Raw genomic sequence first — 17335 nt, 5'->3', positions numbered from 1 at the left:
CCCTTCTGTTTTTCTAGCAGATCTTCCTTCAGCTCCAGCCGCAGCCCTGCTTGGTGCTGGCTGCGTGCGACATGAGTTTCAGGGCAATTGCTCCGGGGGGTTTTATAATTCAGCCTTGCTGTGCAGAAGTGGGAGGGGGACAGCCACCTGTCCTGGTGTTACACTTTGAAACCCCAGCTAACACAAGGGCACTCCCAGGGCCCAAGAACAGGAATGGCAAAAGCTGTTAAAGTGTTCTAGAGGTTTTTACAGCTCCTCTTCATCTCCCCGGCTGACTGGTTTTGGATGTCAGAAACACTCAGCATTGCTGCTGCCCTCGGGGAGAATAGAGCGAGTTCTGTGAGGCAAGGCGGTGAGTGGAGAGTGAGGGGAGGTGCTCTGTCACTCTGTCCTGTTCCAAGATCCTCTGGGCTTTCACCCTTGTCAGACAGAGGATAATCACCCTCCCATATTTCCCTTAGAAACCATCCCAACACTGCTGAGAGCAGATCGATCCACCACAGCCCATCAAATGTCCATCCCCTTCTCGAGGTCTCAGCCCCACATTGGTAGCCAAATACACACATGGCTCATTGCACCAACCCAACAGCACTTTGTCCATCATCAAACTTCTGTGTCTCACTGTGGGGCTTTCAGGTAACACAAAGATGCTACACGACCTGTTTGCGTCCTGGAGGGAAGCTCCGAGCTTAGGGGGAATCCTCAAGAAGAAAGCCAAGTGTCCTAATGATGGCATTGGATGTAGGGAGATGGAGCTCCTTCCCTGGCTGCATTGCCCACAGCCGGGCACTGGGGCCAGCGTCACCCTGAGCCAGCTGAGCCAGCTGTGCCCCCTCCCAGAGCCCCCCAGTGCCAGGCAGATGCTCCCGGCCCTGTGCTCTGCAGAGGGAACTGGGCCCGGGACCGCAGAGCTGCCCCACAGCTCTGCTGCAGCTCTGCCTGCACAGGAGGGGCTTCACGCCTTGGAGCCCCGGCCCTGAGGGCAGAGGCTTGGCTGAGGGAGAGAGGAGGGGAGGGGGCTTGTTCAGAGGGAGGGGCTGCACTCGAGGGCATCCTGTGGAGGTCTCTAAGCTCTCCGTGCCACAACATTTCTGCCTTTTGTTTTCTCTCATTGCCTGATCTTCTCTCTGCTTGCTGAAGATCTTCCTCCTGGAGATGTTTCCCTGTGCCTGATCTCTTCCTGCCAGCACTCACAGACCCCATATCTCTGTGCACTCTCCTTGGCCCTACAGAAACCTGCCTGTTTGCAGGGCACTGGCTGGGGACAGGTTCTGTTTGCAGGTGGGAGAAAGGACAGGTCAGACTAAGCCTGGCGGGTCCAGCAAAGGTGATGCCGGTGCTCTCCATGGGCAGAGGAGTGCCTTGAAAGCACTTTAGGAAACTCCTGCAGAGCACTCAAGTTACACTTCCCATGCCTTAGGGACTCTTAAAAATGAAGAATTCCTTTATCACTTCCCCCCCTCCCATTCCGCAAGAGTAGGAAACGGAAAACACTCTCAGGAAATTTCATCTTTATAGAAAGGCTTGTCTTGGAAATATTACTGGACTGAGCCTAAGCCCTGAGCATGTCCTCATGTTCTACACCAGGGATACTCAGAGAATGTACTTCCTGAATCCACAGTCAGTGGTATGTTCCAGCTTGAGGAGATCATTTCAGGAACTGCAGCTGCTTTGTCCTGCAGCCAGAGGCTTCCTGTGTCAAGGGCTGGGAATGATTCTCCCCCGGTCACTTGTCAGCATCTTCCCAGCCCTAACTGATGGAACCCCTCTGTGCCTCTGTGCCGTGCCCGGGCTGGCTGCAGGCAGTGCCCCAGCCGCCGGAAAGGCAGATCCTGTCCCTCCCTCATTGCTCGGGACTCTTCCCGGGGCACTGGGATGTGGGCATGTGCAATGCCAAGGGCAGGACCATGGGGTGGCCCCTGCCATGCTGCTGAGCAGGAAAAAAGAGGCAATGAGGCCCCAGGGCTGCAAGGGTCACTTGTCTCCCAACTGGCCCCAGGGGCAGGGACAGCAGCCCTGGCCAAAGTGCTGCAGAAGTTGCCTCTGTCAGGGCCTTCCAGCTTCTGCACATCCCTCTGCCCTCTCCGGCCCAGGCTGTCCTACAGTGTCCGTGCCCTGTGTCTCTGTCCCTGCAGGCTGTCCTCATCCCCCCGGCTGCCCCACCTCACCGGCCCCTTCCTTTGCTGATGGCTCTGCGGCCTGCCTGGCTCTGCCTTGGCACGCAAAGCCTTGGGCTGCTCCAGACTCCTTCTGGGGGACACGTGGCACCACAGCACTGCCCTGGGAGAGAAATTCCTTTCTCCTTGTGTCCAGTCTGGACCTCCCCAGCTGCCCTTTGCATTAATTCTTTCTTTTGCCGGCTGTTCTCTACTATGTCAAAAGGATCCACCATCTCTGAAACCACCCTTCAAGCCCTCCCAGGACTCTCCTCCACTGTCCTCAGGCTCCACTCCACTGAGCACAGAGCCCCTTTGTCCCTATGTAGTGATCATGTGCTTGAGGCCACGGGCACCTGGACAAGAAGGTCGGTTCTTTTCTACAGGAAGGAAACCACAGAACCCCAGTGTTTTGAAGGCAGATGAGAGGCAGCCACCAGAGGCCAAGGCAAGCCAGACCTGTCTGTCCTTGCAGCTTCTGTCTGAAAGCAACCCTTGGACATATGGGGAGTTTTGGAGGTGGAGTTCCATTTCAGCTGTGGGTGCCTGGACCGGAATGACAGCTCTTCTCCCCAGGAAGGAAAGGGCAGAGCCCCAGGGTTTCAAAGGCTGATTAGTGGTGGCTCAAGGAGGCCAAGGCCAGCCAGACCTGTTTGTCTTGGCAGCTTTTGTCTTGGAGCGATCCTTGGATAGAGGGAATTTGGGAGGCCAAATCCCAGTTTTGTCCATGGACGTCTGGCCAAGAAGGACAGTTCTTTTCCATTGGCAGAAAAGTGAGGAGCCCCAGTGTTTCAAAGGCAGATGAGAGCTGGCCCTCAGGAATGCAAGGGAAGCTGGACATTCCTGGCAGCTTTTGTCTGGGAGCTATTCCTTGGATAGATGGAATTTCAGAGGTGGATTCCCAGTTTTGGCCATGGATGGCTGGACTTGAAAGATGTTTTTTTCCATGGGAAGAAAAGCACAGCCCCCCCGTGTTTTGAAGGCAGATGAGAGGTGGCCCCTAAGAGGCCAAGGCCAGCCTGAGCTGTCTGTCCTGGCAGGTTTCACATGGGAACAATCCTCGGATAGAATCAAATTTGGAGGTAGAATCCTAATTTCAGCCATGGGTCCCTGGAGGAGAAGGACAGTTCTTTCCCACAGAAAGGAAAGCAAGGAACTCCAGCATTTCAGGGGCAGATGAGAAGCAACCCTCAACATGCCAAGGTCAGCCGGACCAGGCAGGTGGCCCCAGGAGGCCAAGCCAACCAGTCCTGTTCCATGTTCTTTGGATCCTTGGGGCCCTGCAGCATCACAATTTTGTTCCCCTGAGGCCCAGCAATATCACAGTGGTCTCCTTGGCTCTACAGCAGCACAAAGGCCCCTTGCTTCCATGAGGCCTTGCTGTGTCCAAACGGTTTCCTTGCTTCCATGGGGCTGCAAAATACCACTATGGCCCACTGGTTCCATGAGGTCACAGAGTGTCACAGTGGTCTCCATGATTCCATAAGGTCCTGCAGTGTCACAATGGCTCCTTGGTTCTATTGGGCTCCTCAGGATCACAGTGGCCCCTTGGTTCCACAAGGCCTGGCTGTGTCACACTGGCCCTTTGCTTCCATGAGACCTTGCAGTGTCACAATGGTTTCCTTGGTTCTATGAGGCCCTGTGGTGTCACAATGGCCCCTTGATTCCATTGGGCCTCTTACTGTTACGTAGTTCTTAGTTCCGTGGTGCCCTGTAGTGTCACAGTGGTCTCCTTGGCCCCATGGTGCCACGCAGTGTCCCAAGGGCCCCTTGGTTCTATGAGGCCTGGCTGTGTCACAATGGCCCCTGGCTCCCATGAGGCCCTGTGATGTCACAATGGTCTCATTGGTTCCACGAGGCCCTGCAGGTCCACAATGGCCCTTCAGTGTCACAAGGCCTTGAAGTGTCATAATAGTCTCAGCGGGTTCCCCCGCTGCTTCACAATGGCCTCCTTGGTTCCGTGATGCCCCGTAGCGTAACAATGGTATCCTTGCTTCCACACAGTCAGAATGGCCCCGTGGCCTCATGGAGCCCCACAGTGTCACTGCGATCCCCTTGATTCCACGAGGCCCTGCCGTGCTACAATGACCCCTTGGTTATACAAGGCCCTGCGGTGTCACAATGGCCTTTTGGTTCTGAAGTGTGCAAGAGCCTAATCATAGGAGAAAGGCTCCAAAAAATGCTTTGTCATTATCACTGCTCAACACCAGAAAGGCTTCAAAAGTGCTTCGTCATTATGGCTGCTTATCATAATCACTTTTGAACGCCTGGAAACTACGTGCCGTACGGGCCGTGCATAGCCCGCCTTGAGGCCCATGAAAAGGAAGGCAAAACTGGTGCAAAATGTGGAGGCGAAAGCGAAAGGTAGAATCCCTGCCCTTTGCCTTTCCCCACACCACCACCATCGCCAGCCACGAGACACCCTGAGGCCTCCGGGAGCCGACGCCGCCCGCCTGGGGAGAACCCCCCAATCCTTCACCCTGGACTGAAATCCCGAGTGAGCTGTGCAACCCCTACCCCTGCTCCTTCGTCCCAGGCGGACCGAGGTTCAGCTGCAAGCATGGAGCCTGCATCTCGGAGGACGGGCCGCCGCTTTCCAGCCAAACTGCTCCAGAGATGGGAAGAGGCAGATAAGACGCTTCAAACAGCAGAAAAAAAAAAAGGCAAAAACTTCTCCACTTCCCCCACCCTGTCTCAGCAGCAACAAAGGTAGCACAGTGTGGTGGTGACTTATCCTATGCTTTTAGAGTAACCTTGGCTTTTTCTAACTCTTCTCTACTTTTCTCCGTCTTTCGCTTTGCCTCTCTTACCATTAGATAAACAGATACCCATTTTTTTGGCACCAACATTTAATCTCGTTTGGTTTTAATCTCGTCTCTGGGAATATTTTGAACCTTCAAAGTTCTTTCCTTTTTATACTCAGAGATTTTGTTTTCTTTGCCCTTCTGGGTGTAAATCGGATAGTAACAAAGTGTCATAATGGTCTCCACGCTTCCATGAGGCCCCACGATGTCACAATGGACTTTTGGTTCCATGAACTTTCGTTCTGTCAGCAACAGTCTCCTTGGGTCCGCAGTGTCACAATGGACCCTTGGCTCCATGAGGTTCAGTAGCGTAACATGGACGCCTTGATTCCATGAGGTTGTGTAGTGTCACAATGATCTCCTTGCTTCTGCGGCCCTGCTGTGTAACAATGGGCCTGTGGTTCCATGAAGTTCTGTACTGTCAACCATGATCTCCTTGCTTGCACAGTGTCATAACTGACCCTTGGTTCCATGAGGCGCCTGGCCTCCAACAGCCTCTAAGAGACCCTTATGGCCCCTCAAGGCCCCTCACAGCCCCTCATGACCCCTCGGTGCCCCTCACAGCTCCCCAGGGCCCCTCATGGCAGCTCACAGTCCCTCACAGTTCATGGCCCCTCATGACCCTTCACAGCCCCTAACAATCTCTCATGGCCCCTCACAGCACCTCATGGCCCCTCATGGCCCCTCACGGCCCCTCACGACTCCTCATGACCCTTCACAGCCCCTAACAAGCCCTCATGGCGCCTCACAGCCCTTCACAGCCCCTCATGGCCTCTCACAGCCCAAGGCATGGGACTCCTTCCGAAGGAGAAGAGATCGGGCTCTGCTTGTTCTCCTTTTATTTTGGTCACTTCACAGTGATGAGTAAAGGAAAGCTGAAATGGAGCCTTTCCCCAGCATTTCCCTCTGGGATAATTGCGGGGCTGAAGCTCTGTGCTGGCGCTGGCCCATGTGTGAACATCGCTGCAGCCCCCCACAGCCTTTGCTGTCCCCCGTGTCCATTCCCGGTCCCTGAGACCCGCCCAGCTCTGGCAGCAGCAGGAGCCACCGCGCAGTGGGCCCTGTACCGGCACAGCCGGGGCTCCTGGCCAAGAGCAGCAGCAGCGCCAGCCCCTTCCCACCTGCTTGTGCCTCGGCTTCCCAAGAGGTTTTTCCCGGTGAATTTCTGGACTAGAGACACAATCAGCCACAAACAGACCTGATTCCTCAGAGCCCGGCTGTGCTGCCCTGATGCAACCTTCAGAGAAAGAAAGGATCCGGTTCCAGCACTGTTCCCAGCACCGTTTCACTCATCCTCAGGTGACAGCAGGAGGCTTTTCTTGCGTTTGCCTTGGGAATTACAGATCATGGCTGCTCTTCCCCCTCTTCTGGTTGCCACTTGAATTTTATCTGAAAAACTGCAATTGCCTCTTTTGATCGGTGCTAGCCACAGTGCTTTTCTGATGGGGAATTCAGATGCTTTGTTGCAGGCATCCTGATTAGCAGATCTTGAAATGTTCACAGGTCTATAAGCAAAAAGTCGAGGAGAATGAAAGCCATACAGGCCACATTCACAGCGCTCAAACACAGCCCTGTTGCTGGTGCTCTTGAAATAGAATCAGCTGCCAGAGGCCAGCACAGAAATTGCCTCTGGAGTGTGGAATGAAACGAAAAAATCCACCGGGAGAAAGAGGAAGCAGAACTTCTGCACTCGCTTCATTGCTTCTTCCCAGCAGCAGGAGACGTGGATGTCCAGAGGTACGTCCCGCTGCTGCTGACCACAGTGAGAGCACAGCCTGCTGCCCAGTCCCAGCGGGAACCCGAGCCCAGCCCGGGGAGCTCCCGCAGCGTCGGCAGCTCAGCGGACGCGGTGCCAGGGCCGCAGCCCCGGGAACACGCCCGCCCATTGTGGGGCAGCGGCGCAGGCCCAATGTCCTGCGGCCCAAACTTGCTGCTGCTGCTGCTGCTGCTACGCAAGGCCCATCCTTCTCCCCCTGCTCCTCTCCCAGCACGGCGCAAATTGCACCTCGCGGGATGCTTCCCCGGAAGCTGCTCAGGCGCCCCGCTCCTCTTTCCACCTGAGCGTCACTGCGGAGGAATCTTTGGCGCACTTCCGTAAGCCCGGGCCTCTCACTCGTGCTGAATCGGGAATGCAAATGGCCTTGTTAGGAAAGTCAAAAGCCAAGGGAACGGATTAGGAATTATTCAAAAAAACTACCCTTCTTCCAGGCAAGGTACACCAAGTCATTTCCCGCATTTCTCCTTTGCAGATTCTTTCAGTCGCCTGCTCGGCGAGCTCCAGCTTCTTCTGCTGCTTCCTGTGAACCGATTGCACTCTCGATTTGAGCACCGACGCACCAGATGTGCAAGTATCTACGCTGAACTCAGAAACCAACTGCCTCTGTCAGACCATTTTCACAGTCCAGCTCACTTGCAAGATGTCCACTGAGAGCTTGGAAGGATTAGCCCCCAGCTCTCCACTTCTGGCTGCAGGCTCCGGAGATTCTTTCTCTCCATTCAGCCAGCCTAACAATTGCTGCTACCCCCTCCTCCTGTTTCCTTAGCCTACAACAGTAACGACGAAAACCTTACCCACGGCACAACTCGCTAGTCCACCAGGAGGAGAAAGGACAAGTTGTCAAGCTCTCAAAACCTTGGTCCTGCTTTGCTGCAAGAGTCCTGCTGCACGCACAGTGTGGCAAGCCAAGAGAAGCTGCATGTGATGGCACATCTTGTGACAGGAGCTCCAGCTCGGTCTCCAGGAAAGGGTCTTGAAAAGAGCAAACATCACTGTGGACAAGATTCTTGCAAAAGCAAAACAGCTTCCCAGAAGGGACATGCAAACGGAAAGAAACAACCCAAGATGTTCCCGTATACTATTAATTGCTTCCCTTCTATGCTCCCCTTTTCTGTCTTGCACTAGTTCTACCTCACAGTCCTTCCAAACTGATCTTACCTCAAACACCTAGGACTTAGCAAGTTTGAGACACTCTACAATACCAAGAGCTACACACAGCTTGCCTTCTCCCTGTTTGGCTTTGAAAGCAATGCTGGAGACCCCAGAAGCCTGCCAAGGGAAGATTTTAGAGCCCAGTGCCTTGCTCGGCTCTGGCTTCTAGAGACAGGGCATGTGCTCCCATGGGACTGCACCCTCAGCAGTGACAATAGACAGCAGCAGCAACAAAGGTGATTCCCATGACACTGTCGCAGGGCTCAAGACTCCGTGTCTTGGCTTCACATGGCAAAGCTCACTGTCCGTTTGGACAGACTCAGCATCCAAACTAGTCTGCTTTTCTACCTGTGTCAATGAACAGCAGGAGAAGGAAACCAGCCAGCAGTTTCTTTGCAGAGAGGGCCTTTGTTCCAGGCTGAAAGTGCTGGATTGGCAGGGAGGAGGCAAACAGCTGAGAGCTTAGCTGCTCTATTGGACCGGCATCAGAACTCAGCAAAAAGAGTGTTTCCACTCTTTTATTTGAAGCCTCCTATCGGCAGTCTCCGATTTTCACCTGAAACCGGACAAGAAAACAGCAACAGCCCTGCCGACGAGGGCACCGCGCCGGGCACGGCCCCGCCGCTCGCACTGCCCACGCCGAGCGGCCGGGGAGCAGCGCTGCACCGCGCAGGGGCTGCACGTCTCCCTCCTCACGTCCTGCTCTGCCCTCCCACGGGGCTGCCTCTGCCTGGCGCTGGCAGGCTCCTCATTCAGCACTTTGCTCTGCTCCAGGCGAAAAGCGCGGACAGCGCTTTGGTTGCTCGCGAGCAAGAGACCGCGGCGCGGGGCGAGCCAGCAGCAGCAGGGGCAAGTTGCAAGACTGCCGCAAGGAAGAGTTACAATCTGGTGAAGAAGAAGCTAAACAAGACGGTGCGTTTGGCGCGGCTGCGGGAGGAAGAGATGCTCCGGGACTCCGCTTCGGCCCCGGAGCGGCCCGTGCTGGCCCGGGGCGCGCGGGGCTCGGCCGCGGGGCGCGCGGGGCAAAAACGGACACCCGGGCAACAGACACACGGACACGCGGACCAACGCTCCCAGCGCTTCGGCGGCAGCGGCGGCAGCAGCAGCAGCGGCAGCAGCGGCAGCAGCAGAAGAGCAATACAAGAGCAGCGGTTCTCCAGACCCTCTGCGTTCCTTCTCCTGTTCCTCCTCTCCTTCTCCCAGTGTCCCGCATCCCCTGTCCCGCTCTCCCTTCAGTGCTCCACCCCCTCCGCCCCTTCCGCGGCCTCCCTCTCCCCATGCCAGGCCGGGCCATGCGCCCGGCCCGCCCCCGGCCCCGGGCGGGGCTGCGCCCTCCCCGCCCCCGGGCGTCCCGCCGCGGTCTCGCCTCCGCCCGGCTCTTGCCCTACTGGCGGTGGCGCCGCTGGGCGGGCATCAGTGCCTGCCTCTTGGGCAGCACTGTTAGCCTCTGGCTCCGGCTGGCCCGGCCCCGGCCCCGGCCCCGGCCCCGGCCCCGGCCCCTCCCGGGACCCGCCGAGGAGACAGACGGCGCGGCCGCTCCCGCCGCGTCCGCGGCGTCTTCCCCGGTCCGAGCTCTTCCGCTCGGCAGCGCGGCCCCCGCCCCCGAGCCGCCGGTGTCCCCTTCGAAAGAGGCAACATCTGGGGATACCCGGCCCGGGGCGGTTGAGGAGCGCCCGGCGGCCGTTTCTGGCCCCGGGCCGAGCGCTGACAGCCGCGTCTCGCCGGCAGGGAATGCGCTGCAGGGCCTGAGGGAGCGCTACCTGGAGGGTTCGCTGCTGGGGCGCGGCGGCTTCGGCAGCGTCTTCGCGGCCACGCGGCTCTCGGACGGCGCCCCGGTGAGTGGCGGGGCCGGCGGCGGGCGCAGGAGGCGGGGGGCAAAGGAGGGCGCAGGAGAAGGAGGATGGGGCTCGGCAGGGCGGGCGGCGAGCTCAGCCCGCTGCTCCCCTTGGCTTGCAGGTGGCCATCAAATGGGTGCCACGGACCCGCATCCGTCATTGGGGCGAGCTGGTGAGTGAGCGGGGGGGGTAGGGGTGGGGGTGGTGGGCAGCGGGAGAAGGCGGGGCATGACGGGCGGGGATGAGCCGAGGCCCGGGAGGGTGGAAGGCGCCAGGACGCCTCGGGGGAGAGCGGGCGTGGGGGCAGCGGAGGGCGCAGAGCATCCCGGGCTGGGCGAGGGCTTCCCGAGCCCTGGCACGGCATCAGCCCCACTGACGGCATCGTGCTCCTCCCGCAGCCCAACGGCACCAGCGCACCACTCGAGGTCGTGCTGCTGGACAAGGTGTCCACCGGCTTCCCTGGTGTGGTGCAGCTCCTCGAGTGGCTCGAGCTCCCCAGCAACGTGGTGCTGGTGATGGAGCGGCCGGAGCAGTCTCAGGACCTGCTCCATTTCATTCGAGCGCGGGGCTTCCTGTCCGAGGAGGTGGCACGGGAGCTGTTCCGCCAGGTCCTGGAGGCCGTGCGGCACTGCACCAGCTGCGGGGTCCTTCACAGGGACCTGAAACCAGAGAACATCCTGGTTGACCTGGCCACGGGCCAGGCCAAATTGATTGACTTTGGCTGCGGCACCTACCTGCAAGACACAGCCTACACCAGCTTTGCAGGTGAGTCCTCACCAGGGTAGGCTCCCGGTGCCGGCATCTCGCGGCCCAACCTGGCTGTGGCAGCGGGGATTCTCCCTTTTGATGCCAGTCATGGGACCGAGTTTTCAGCCCAGTTGCTTTTGAGTGCGGGTGGCCGGGGGGCCATCTTCCAGCCCTGCTGGCAGCCTTCGCCAGCCACTCTGCCCAGGACTGGCGCTGGGGCTGGGGCAGCCAGTGTGACAAAAACACACCCGTGGGTGGGGGTAGCAGAGGGGGGGGGGCCAGAAGCTGTGCACCCGCCGGTTTGGTGTGCAGGCAAGAACCGGCTTGGACTGCTCAGCTCGCCTTGTTTGCCTTGGCTTCAGAATGTTTTTTTGGGGCAATGCAGGCAGGGAGGGTGAAGGCATGGTTTTCCCACCCCCGGCACTGAGCGGGTTTTCCCTTTGCATGGAATGCTTTAGCCTTGCCAGGGCTTCCGCTGCCCTCTTGTGACACCGGTGGCTTCTTTTACAACCCCCAGTTTGTCCACAAGTCACAGGCGCTGGCGAGAGGGCAGCGGGTCATGCCGTGTGCCGCTGGTGCAGCCCCCGCGTGCCCAGGGATGCTGGGGCGAGGCTCCGGGAGCAGGCAGCATCCCGCTAATGAAGTGCCTCTCTATTCCGTAGGAACACCAGCGTACAGCCCCCCGGAATGGACCCATTTTGGCTGGTACTACGGCGAGGCAGCTACCGTCTGGTCCCTGGGCATCGTGCTGCACCAGATGGTCTGCGGGCGGCACCCGTTCCCGAAGGGCCGGAACATCAGCTGGGGCCAGCTGTCGCTCCCAGAACGGCTCTCTCAAGGTGGATGCTCATCCCTGCGGCACGGGGGGAATAGCAGTACTGGGAGACAGCAGCGGGCTCATGAGCATCCCGCTCTGGCAGCTGCCGAGGAGGTGGCACATGCCTCGCTCTCCTGCTCTCCTCCAAAACAAAGAATGGATGGGAAAGTTCAGGCACAGCTCGGAGCCCCCATGGCATGGCCTGGGCATGGCAATAGTGGGGCAAAGCGGACAGGAGCCTTCTGCAACTGACCGGCGCTTTCTGGTTTCTCCCCACAGACTGCAAGGAACTGATCAGATGGTGTCTGTCCCTGCACTCCTTGGACAGGCCCTCATTAGAAGACCTGTCGTGTGATCCTTGGCTGCAGGATATTCATCATCCATAGAAGAAGGGAGAGAGCCACAGGCACACTTTGATCCAGGGAGCCGGTAAAGTTACAGCTCCACACGTGCCTTGGCCAGAAGAAGCCAAGAAACGCAGGCTTTTTTGCCCTGCCTGTATTGCTGCGCAGGGGTCGTCAGATGGGGACCCGCAGCCCTTGTGCTGGCGCTGAGCTGCTCTTCCCAGCACTGGTGGCCGCCGTGCAAGCTGCTTTTGCTTGTCCTGCTTCACTGACAGCCGGGGCCCTGGGCGGGGCACTGACAGCCTGCTCTCAGCCGCAGGGAAGAAGGAGCCCCTGGAGAAGCTGTACTCCTGCTGCTGCTGGAGACATGGAGGACGACGTCAAGGATGGCAAGCTCTTCCTCGACCTGGCCACCGGCAAGCTGAAGATGATGGGCTTCGATTCTGGCACCTTCTTCAAAGCCAGGCTCCACAGCGAATTTACAGATGAGTCCACAGCCAGGGGGATGCTCCCAGATTTGGGCATTGCACGGCCTGGCCGGGAAGCAAAGGTTCCCCCCTTTGCTGGGGCGGATGCAACTAATTCTTCAGCCGGCTGCCAAGCTGCTTTTCGGCAGGGCGGGCGGGATGGGCTGGGGTGCTTAGGAAATGGGAGTCAGCCCCTGGCCCTGCCAACAGCCCCCACCGCCCACTGTTCCTGGGGCTGGGGCTGGGGCAGCCAGCCCGACACAAACAAGCCCCCATGGCAGGAGCAGAGGTGGCACTCCAGGAGCTGTGCACGGGCTGCTTTGTTTTGCAGGAAAGGAAGGGCTTGGGCTGCTCCACTCGGCTTGTTTGCTTTGGGCTCGCTGTGCCTGTTGGGGGTCAGTGCGGGGGGGAGGGGAGAAAGCGTGGGCTTCCCTCGCCCGAGGGTGGGTTTTTCCCCAGCATGTAGGGAAGGTTGGGCCTTCCTCAGGCCCCCAACAGAGAGAAGACTTTTTACCTTTTTTCTTGTTTCTCCTTTTTGTCTGTAATCCCTTTTCATTAATTTGTTGTTTGTTTCCCTTAAAGGAAGTGTTGTAGGTGGTGTCCAGTCTGGATCGGGAAGTGCTTGGGACCAGCTGCAGCGTGGATGGGACGGGGCCTTGGAGAAGGCCGAGGACATCGCTTGGGAGCAGCTTTTCTTCCGGCGGCGGGTGGCGTGCGGTGGGTCCCCGTCTTCTTGGCACGGCTGGGATAAGGGCTTTTGGGAGATGGCAGCGAGCACAGGAGCATCCCAATGGGCAGCTGCTGAGGAGGTGGATCTGCCATGGCTGGCTGCGGGCGGTGGCACGTGTCCTGCCATCCTGCTCTCCTGCCAAAGGCAGCAGTGACGGGCGGCTTCGGGCACCGCTCTGAGCACAGCCAGCACGGCCTGGGCACCACGGGTGGCTGGGACAAGGGGGACAGCAGCCTTCAAGTGACGGGCGGTTTCTGCTTTCTCTCCTTGCAGCCGGGCTCTGTGGATGCTGAGGCTGCTCTGGGCTCCGCCAGGGCTCTGCTGCGGCTCAGCACCGGGCCGGAAGAAGCCAAAGAAGAACCGGTGTGAGCCGCAGCAGAGACGTGCTCGAGCATTTCGGCAACGCAGCTCAAGCCTGCAGAGTGCACGCCTCCAGGGGAAAACATGACACCCCCCCCGCCCCCAAAATAAACTTGTTCAATAACTTGTGAAATGAAATCAATCTGGGATGACCCCAAATGGCATTTCTCAGCTTGCTCAAGCTTTAGCTCAGCCCTTCTCTGAACAGTTCTCTGCCCCGCCTGCCTTTTACTTCACAAGTGCTCCCTCTTTTCCCCCAGTGAGTTGCCAGCTCAGGGCAGTCTCTGTCGCACTGTAGCCTTCCTTGATGCCTTTGACCACGAGGAGGAGCGAGCCCCAGGTTTAGGGACTCATCCTGTCACTGGCAGAAGAACAGCAATGTCTCAGAGGTCCGGTGAGACCTGAGTGTCATTCAAGAGCTGCCCTCCAGGCCTCAGCTCTCCTCACTGTTAGCTTCCCACTGCCCCTTTTCCTCGTCCTTCCAGCAGGATGAGCTCTGTGAATGCCCTTGACCCTCCCCACTCCTGCCAGCCCAGCCACCCAGCTCAGTTTGGCTTAAGCTGAAGCTTCTTTGTCTCCTCTGGCACGCCAGTGCAGTTCCCTCTGCGGGGAGCAGCAGCCCCAGAGCACAGCAGGCAACAGTGCAGGCCGCACCTGCACCGGCTCCCCTCCACGCGTGGCTGGGCTCTTGGTGGCAACTAAATGCTCCCTGTTTGCAGCTGTCCCTGGAGGATGGCCCCAGGGCAGAGCCCAGCCCGGCTCCCACTGCATCCCCCGGAGCTTGGGGCAGACAGTGGTCCCAGAGCTGAGGTTCATGGTGCGCAGCCGGCGCTGTGGCTCGCAGTCGGTGTTTGCAAGTGTTGCGTTCTCACCTCCTGCAACTTGTGGGGAAAAGGAGCTGTGCGGCCGGGCCAGCACTGCCCCTCTGGGCAGTGACACGGCTGAAGGTCTTTGCTGTTGCAGAGGAGCCGGCATGGAGCCTTAGCAGGGCCTGGCAGGTGTGGAGCCGGATCTCGCCCGCTGTCCGGGGCTCGCTGCCCGCCAACCACCCCCACCCGCCGCGCTCCCTTCTGCAGGGACGGAAGGCTCTGGCTGCACAAGGGTTCCCATAATGTCTTTGTACCCGTGGCTGCGGAACGAACACGGAGAGCGAAAGTGTCAGTCACGTTGCTTGCACATTCCTTCCTTTAGATACAAGGCACAGATCTCTTAAAAGGATAGGCAGGGATAGAGATTTCCCACATAGCCCTTTTTGGCGTAACTCACCTTGTAAGCTGGCGTCAGGGGCATTTTTTTCCCGGCCCTGTGGGAGTAGGTGTCCAAGAGCTGAAGTGAGCAGCATTTAGAAGCAGTTTCAAGATTTCTAGGCAGGAAGTGGAGCTGACAAGCATCTGTGTAACTCACCGTATTCATCGTGGAGACACGAGACCTGGAAAAATCCCAGCTCTCTGTGCATTTGTGCAAAAGGGGGAAGCAGCAGAAAGACTTTGTGTCTGCTTGTCCAAGCTCCAAGGAGCTGGGGTGGCAAAGGGTGGCCTGGGCTGGTGGCAGGTGAAGTCCTGTTTCATGTCATCATAGAGTGGCACAGGACAAAGCTAAAAGCACCCACAGCCACACTGATGAAGTCTTTCTGATGCTGCACATCCTAGAGGAAAAGCTGCTGTCACACAATCCATTGGTATTTATAACTTTTATTTGCAATACTTTAGGTCCAAGTTTCAAACCGCAATATTTTTACACTCAAGACACGGTCATGCACAATCCATATTTCAATTTCCTATTGCTTCAACCACAATTTAAAATAACTTAATATTGACAGCAAAACGCAAAATACTTAAAAAAGGATGCTGAGGTCAGTGAGATGGATCCATGCCATCAGCACATTTGCAAAGTAAATAACTTTGTTCTCTTTTTAAAAAGATCAGTTACCTCTTAATCCAAAGTTACAGAAGATTTTTCACTACACATTTGGTTTTTTCTCTTTCATATTTTTTCTGGTTTTTCTTTTTTCTAATTTTTTTTTTTTAAAGAGATAACACGTCTTAAAAAAGGATTGTACAGCAAAATGAGATACATTTCTGCTCAACAATGAAAATGTAGGCTCCTCCTCTGTTTACTTTTGTCTGGATACCCTGAAGAAAAAATCTAGCAGACACCAGCAGAGGTGTAAAGGGGTTGCTTTGGACTAAAGTGGAGTTTAGCACTGGTGACATCCTGACCCAGTCAAGAGTTGCAGAATTCTTTTGCAGATCTCGAACCATGTGCTTGCGGGCACAGCACCTGCAGTGCTGATGCACCAGGGCACGAGAAGAACTCTGTTATTCCCGCACCGAATTTGGGCTCTGCCCAAGCAGGAGGTGCTGCAGTGCTTTGCTCCTCGTTGCCGTGTGGAGCAGCTCCCTTCCTGCTGGCTGAGCTGCTCAGGCAGAGCCCGGCAGCTCCTGACCCTGAAGGGCTGAGGCCTTTCCCCTGCTGCTGTGCTACAGACGGATTCAGCAGCATTGCTGTACGTGGGGATACACAGCGGGACCAAAAGCAGTTGCCTTTGTAGACCCTAAGCTGAAAGGTGAAAAATCTCAAGAGACGAGGATGGAAGAGACTGGCAGGCTGCCTGTTTGCTGTGCTGCCCCACTTGTGAGCGGCCCAGCTTTGCGTGAGGCAGAGTGAGAACAAGGGGCAGCTCCCTCCCTCCCAGCCCCGCAGCCAAGGGGTCCCTCCAGTCCTGGGGCTTGGGGCACCATCAGAAGCTTCCAAGCAAAGGTTATCTTTGAACTTGCTCATTCATGAAATGCGCACGGTCATGAGCGCTCTGATAGATGTATCCACCCATTAGTGAAACATGGATTGACCTTTCTGTATTTGGAAGCTGGACAGGGCCATGAAATCTGACATCTGGCCTTGTTTGGGGCTGTATGGTCCAAGTCAACTCCCTTGCTTCCTCCTTGAGCCCTGGCCAGGCTTTGGGAGAAACAAACGGGAGAATGAAACCAGATGTTCCCACGCTAGAAGTGCTGTCGGTTTGTTAGTTCAACACTATCAAAGGTGGGCCCTCTCACAGGGAGGTTGGAAGCCTCACCTGTGGGTGGAGGCACCTGCAGGAACTCCCAGTGTCCGGGAATGGCTCTCCAGTCCTTGGCTGTGACAGCTTCCCCCAGCTGATGGGTGGCTCTGGGTGATGGTAAAGTCTGAGGGTAACTGCTGCTGTCTCTTTCTTAATCACTACGGGCAATCTTTGGTAGGGATGATTGGGTGCATTGCTGAGCTTCTCCTTTTGTGATTCTTTGCTGCTTTGAACTACAGTAAATGACGCTGATTCCTTGAGTTGGTGTCTATGTCTTTGGTGCTGACCCTGCCCACTGGTAAAACAAATTTGGTATAGTCTGGCTGGATCACAACAAAATGCTGCTTTTTAAATGTAAGTGTAAGGAATCGGTCCCATCCAAAATTCCCGCATGGGAAGACCTTCCCTAGGGTTTGCTGGCTGTGGCGTGGGCTGAGGTCGGAGCTCCGTGCGAGCAATGAGGACGTCAATTGAAAGAAGCTGAAGCACTGGATGTATTAAAATGCATCCCAAAATTGCATATAGAAAAAGGAAAAGAACTTGTGGGTTTGGGAAGATGAGGGTGAATTTTGTTAACAGCATCTCGGAAACAGCACCAACAGAAGGAACGATTGTTGTTGAAACGCTCCCACATGGAGCAACAGAAGAAGTTTTTAATCTTGAGCTTGGATTTGTTTGAGCAAAGGAAATAATAATAATAACAACGAGAATAATAACAAAAAATAATGATCTACATGTTCATAATAAAATATAATAAAAATCGATGTTTATGTTTTCACATGTATATAATGACATTGTGAAATAATGCTCCAAATACCCATTTGTTAGCTTTGGCTGCTCAGGGATATAAGACTAAATACGCTACAGAAAAGGACTGGCCAGGACCCCAGCATCGCTGGGAAACTGTGGGAGATTGTATACAACAGATGAAGGAGGAAGGGATGAAAGTGGCTGTTTTTATAGGGTTTGCTGACGCTAGGACGTGGAATGCTTTGTCTGTTACTGCGAAAAATAAAGTGAGTAAGACTGCTGGGTTTTTCATATCCCAGACTATCCACAAGCTGCAGAACTGATTGAACAGATGA

At 56.6% G+C, this 17335-nt stretch overlaps 1 protein-coding gene across 1 annotated transcript; it reads left to right on the top strand.

The window, feature by feature from the left end:
- Positions 1–9166: 9166 nt before the first annotated feature.
- On the top strand, positions 9167–11674 carry LOC138102084 (serine/threonine-protein kinase pim-1-like). The gene is made up of 5 exons (XM_068999842.1): positions 9167–9724; positions 9846–9896; positions 10123–10489; positions 11134–11310; positions 11568–11674. The coding sequence occupies exons 1-5, from the start codon at positions 9167–9169 to the stop codon at positions 11672–11674; spliced, it is 1260 nt and encodes a 419-aa protein (XP_068855943.1).
- The last annotated feature ends 5661 nt before the right edge of the window (positions 11675–17335 follow it).

This window comes from Aphelocoma coerulescens, unplaced genomic scaffold, assembly GCF_041296385.1.
Source record: "Aphelocoma coerulescens isolate FSJ_1873_10779 unplaced genomic scaffold, UR_Acoe_1.0 HiC_scaffold_60, whole genome shotgun sequence".
Classification (NCBI taxonomy): Eukaryota; Metazoa; Chordata; class Aves; order Passeriformes; family Corvidae; genus Aphelocoma; species Aphelocoma coerulescens.
This window is presented reverse-complemented; position numbering and strand designations above follow the sequence as displayed.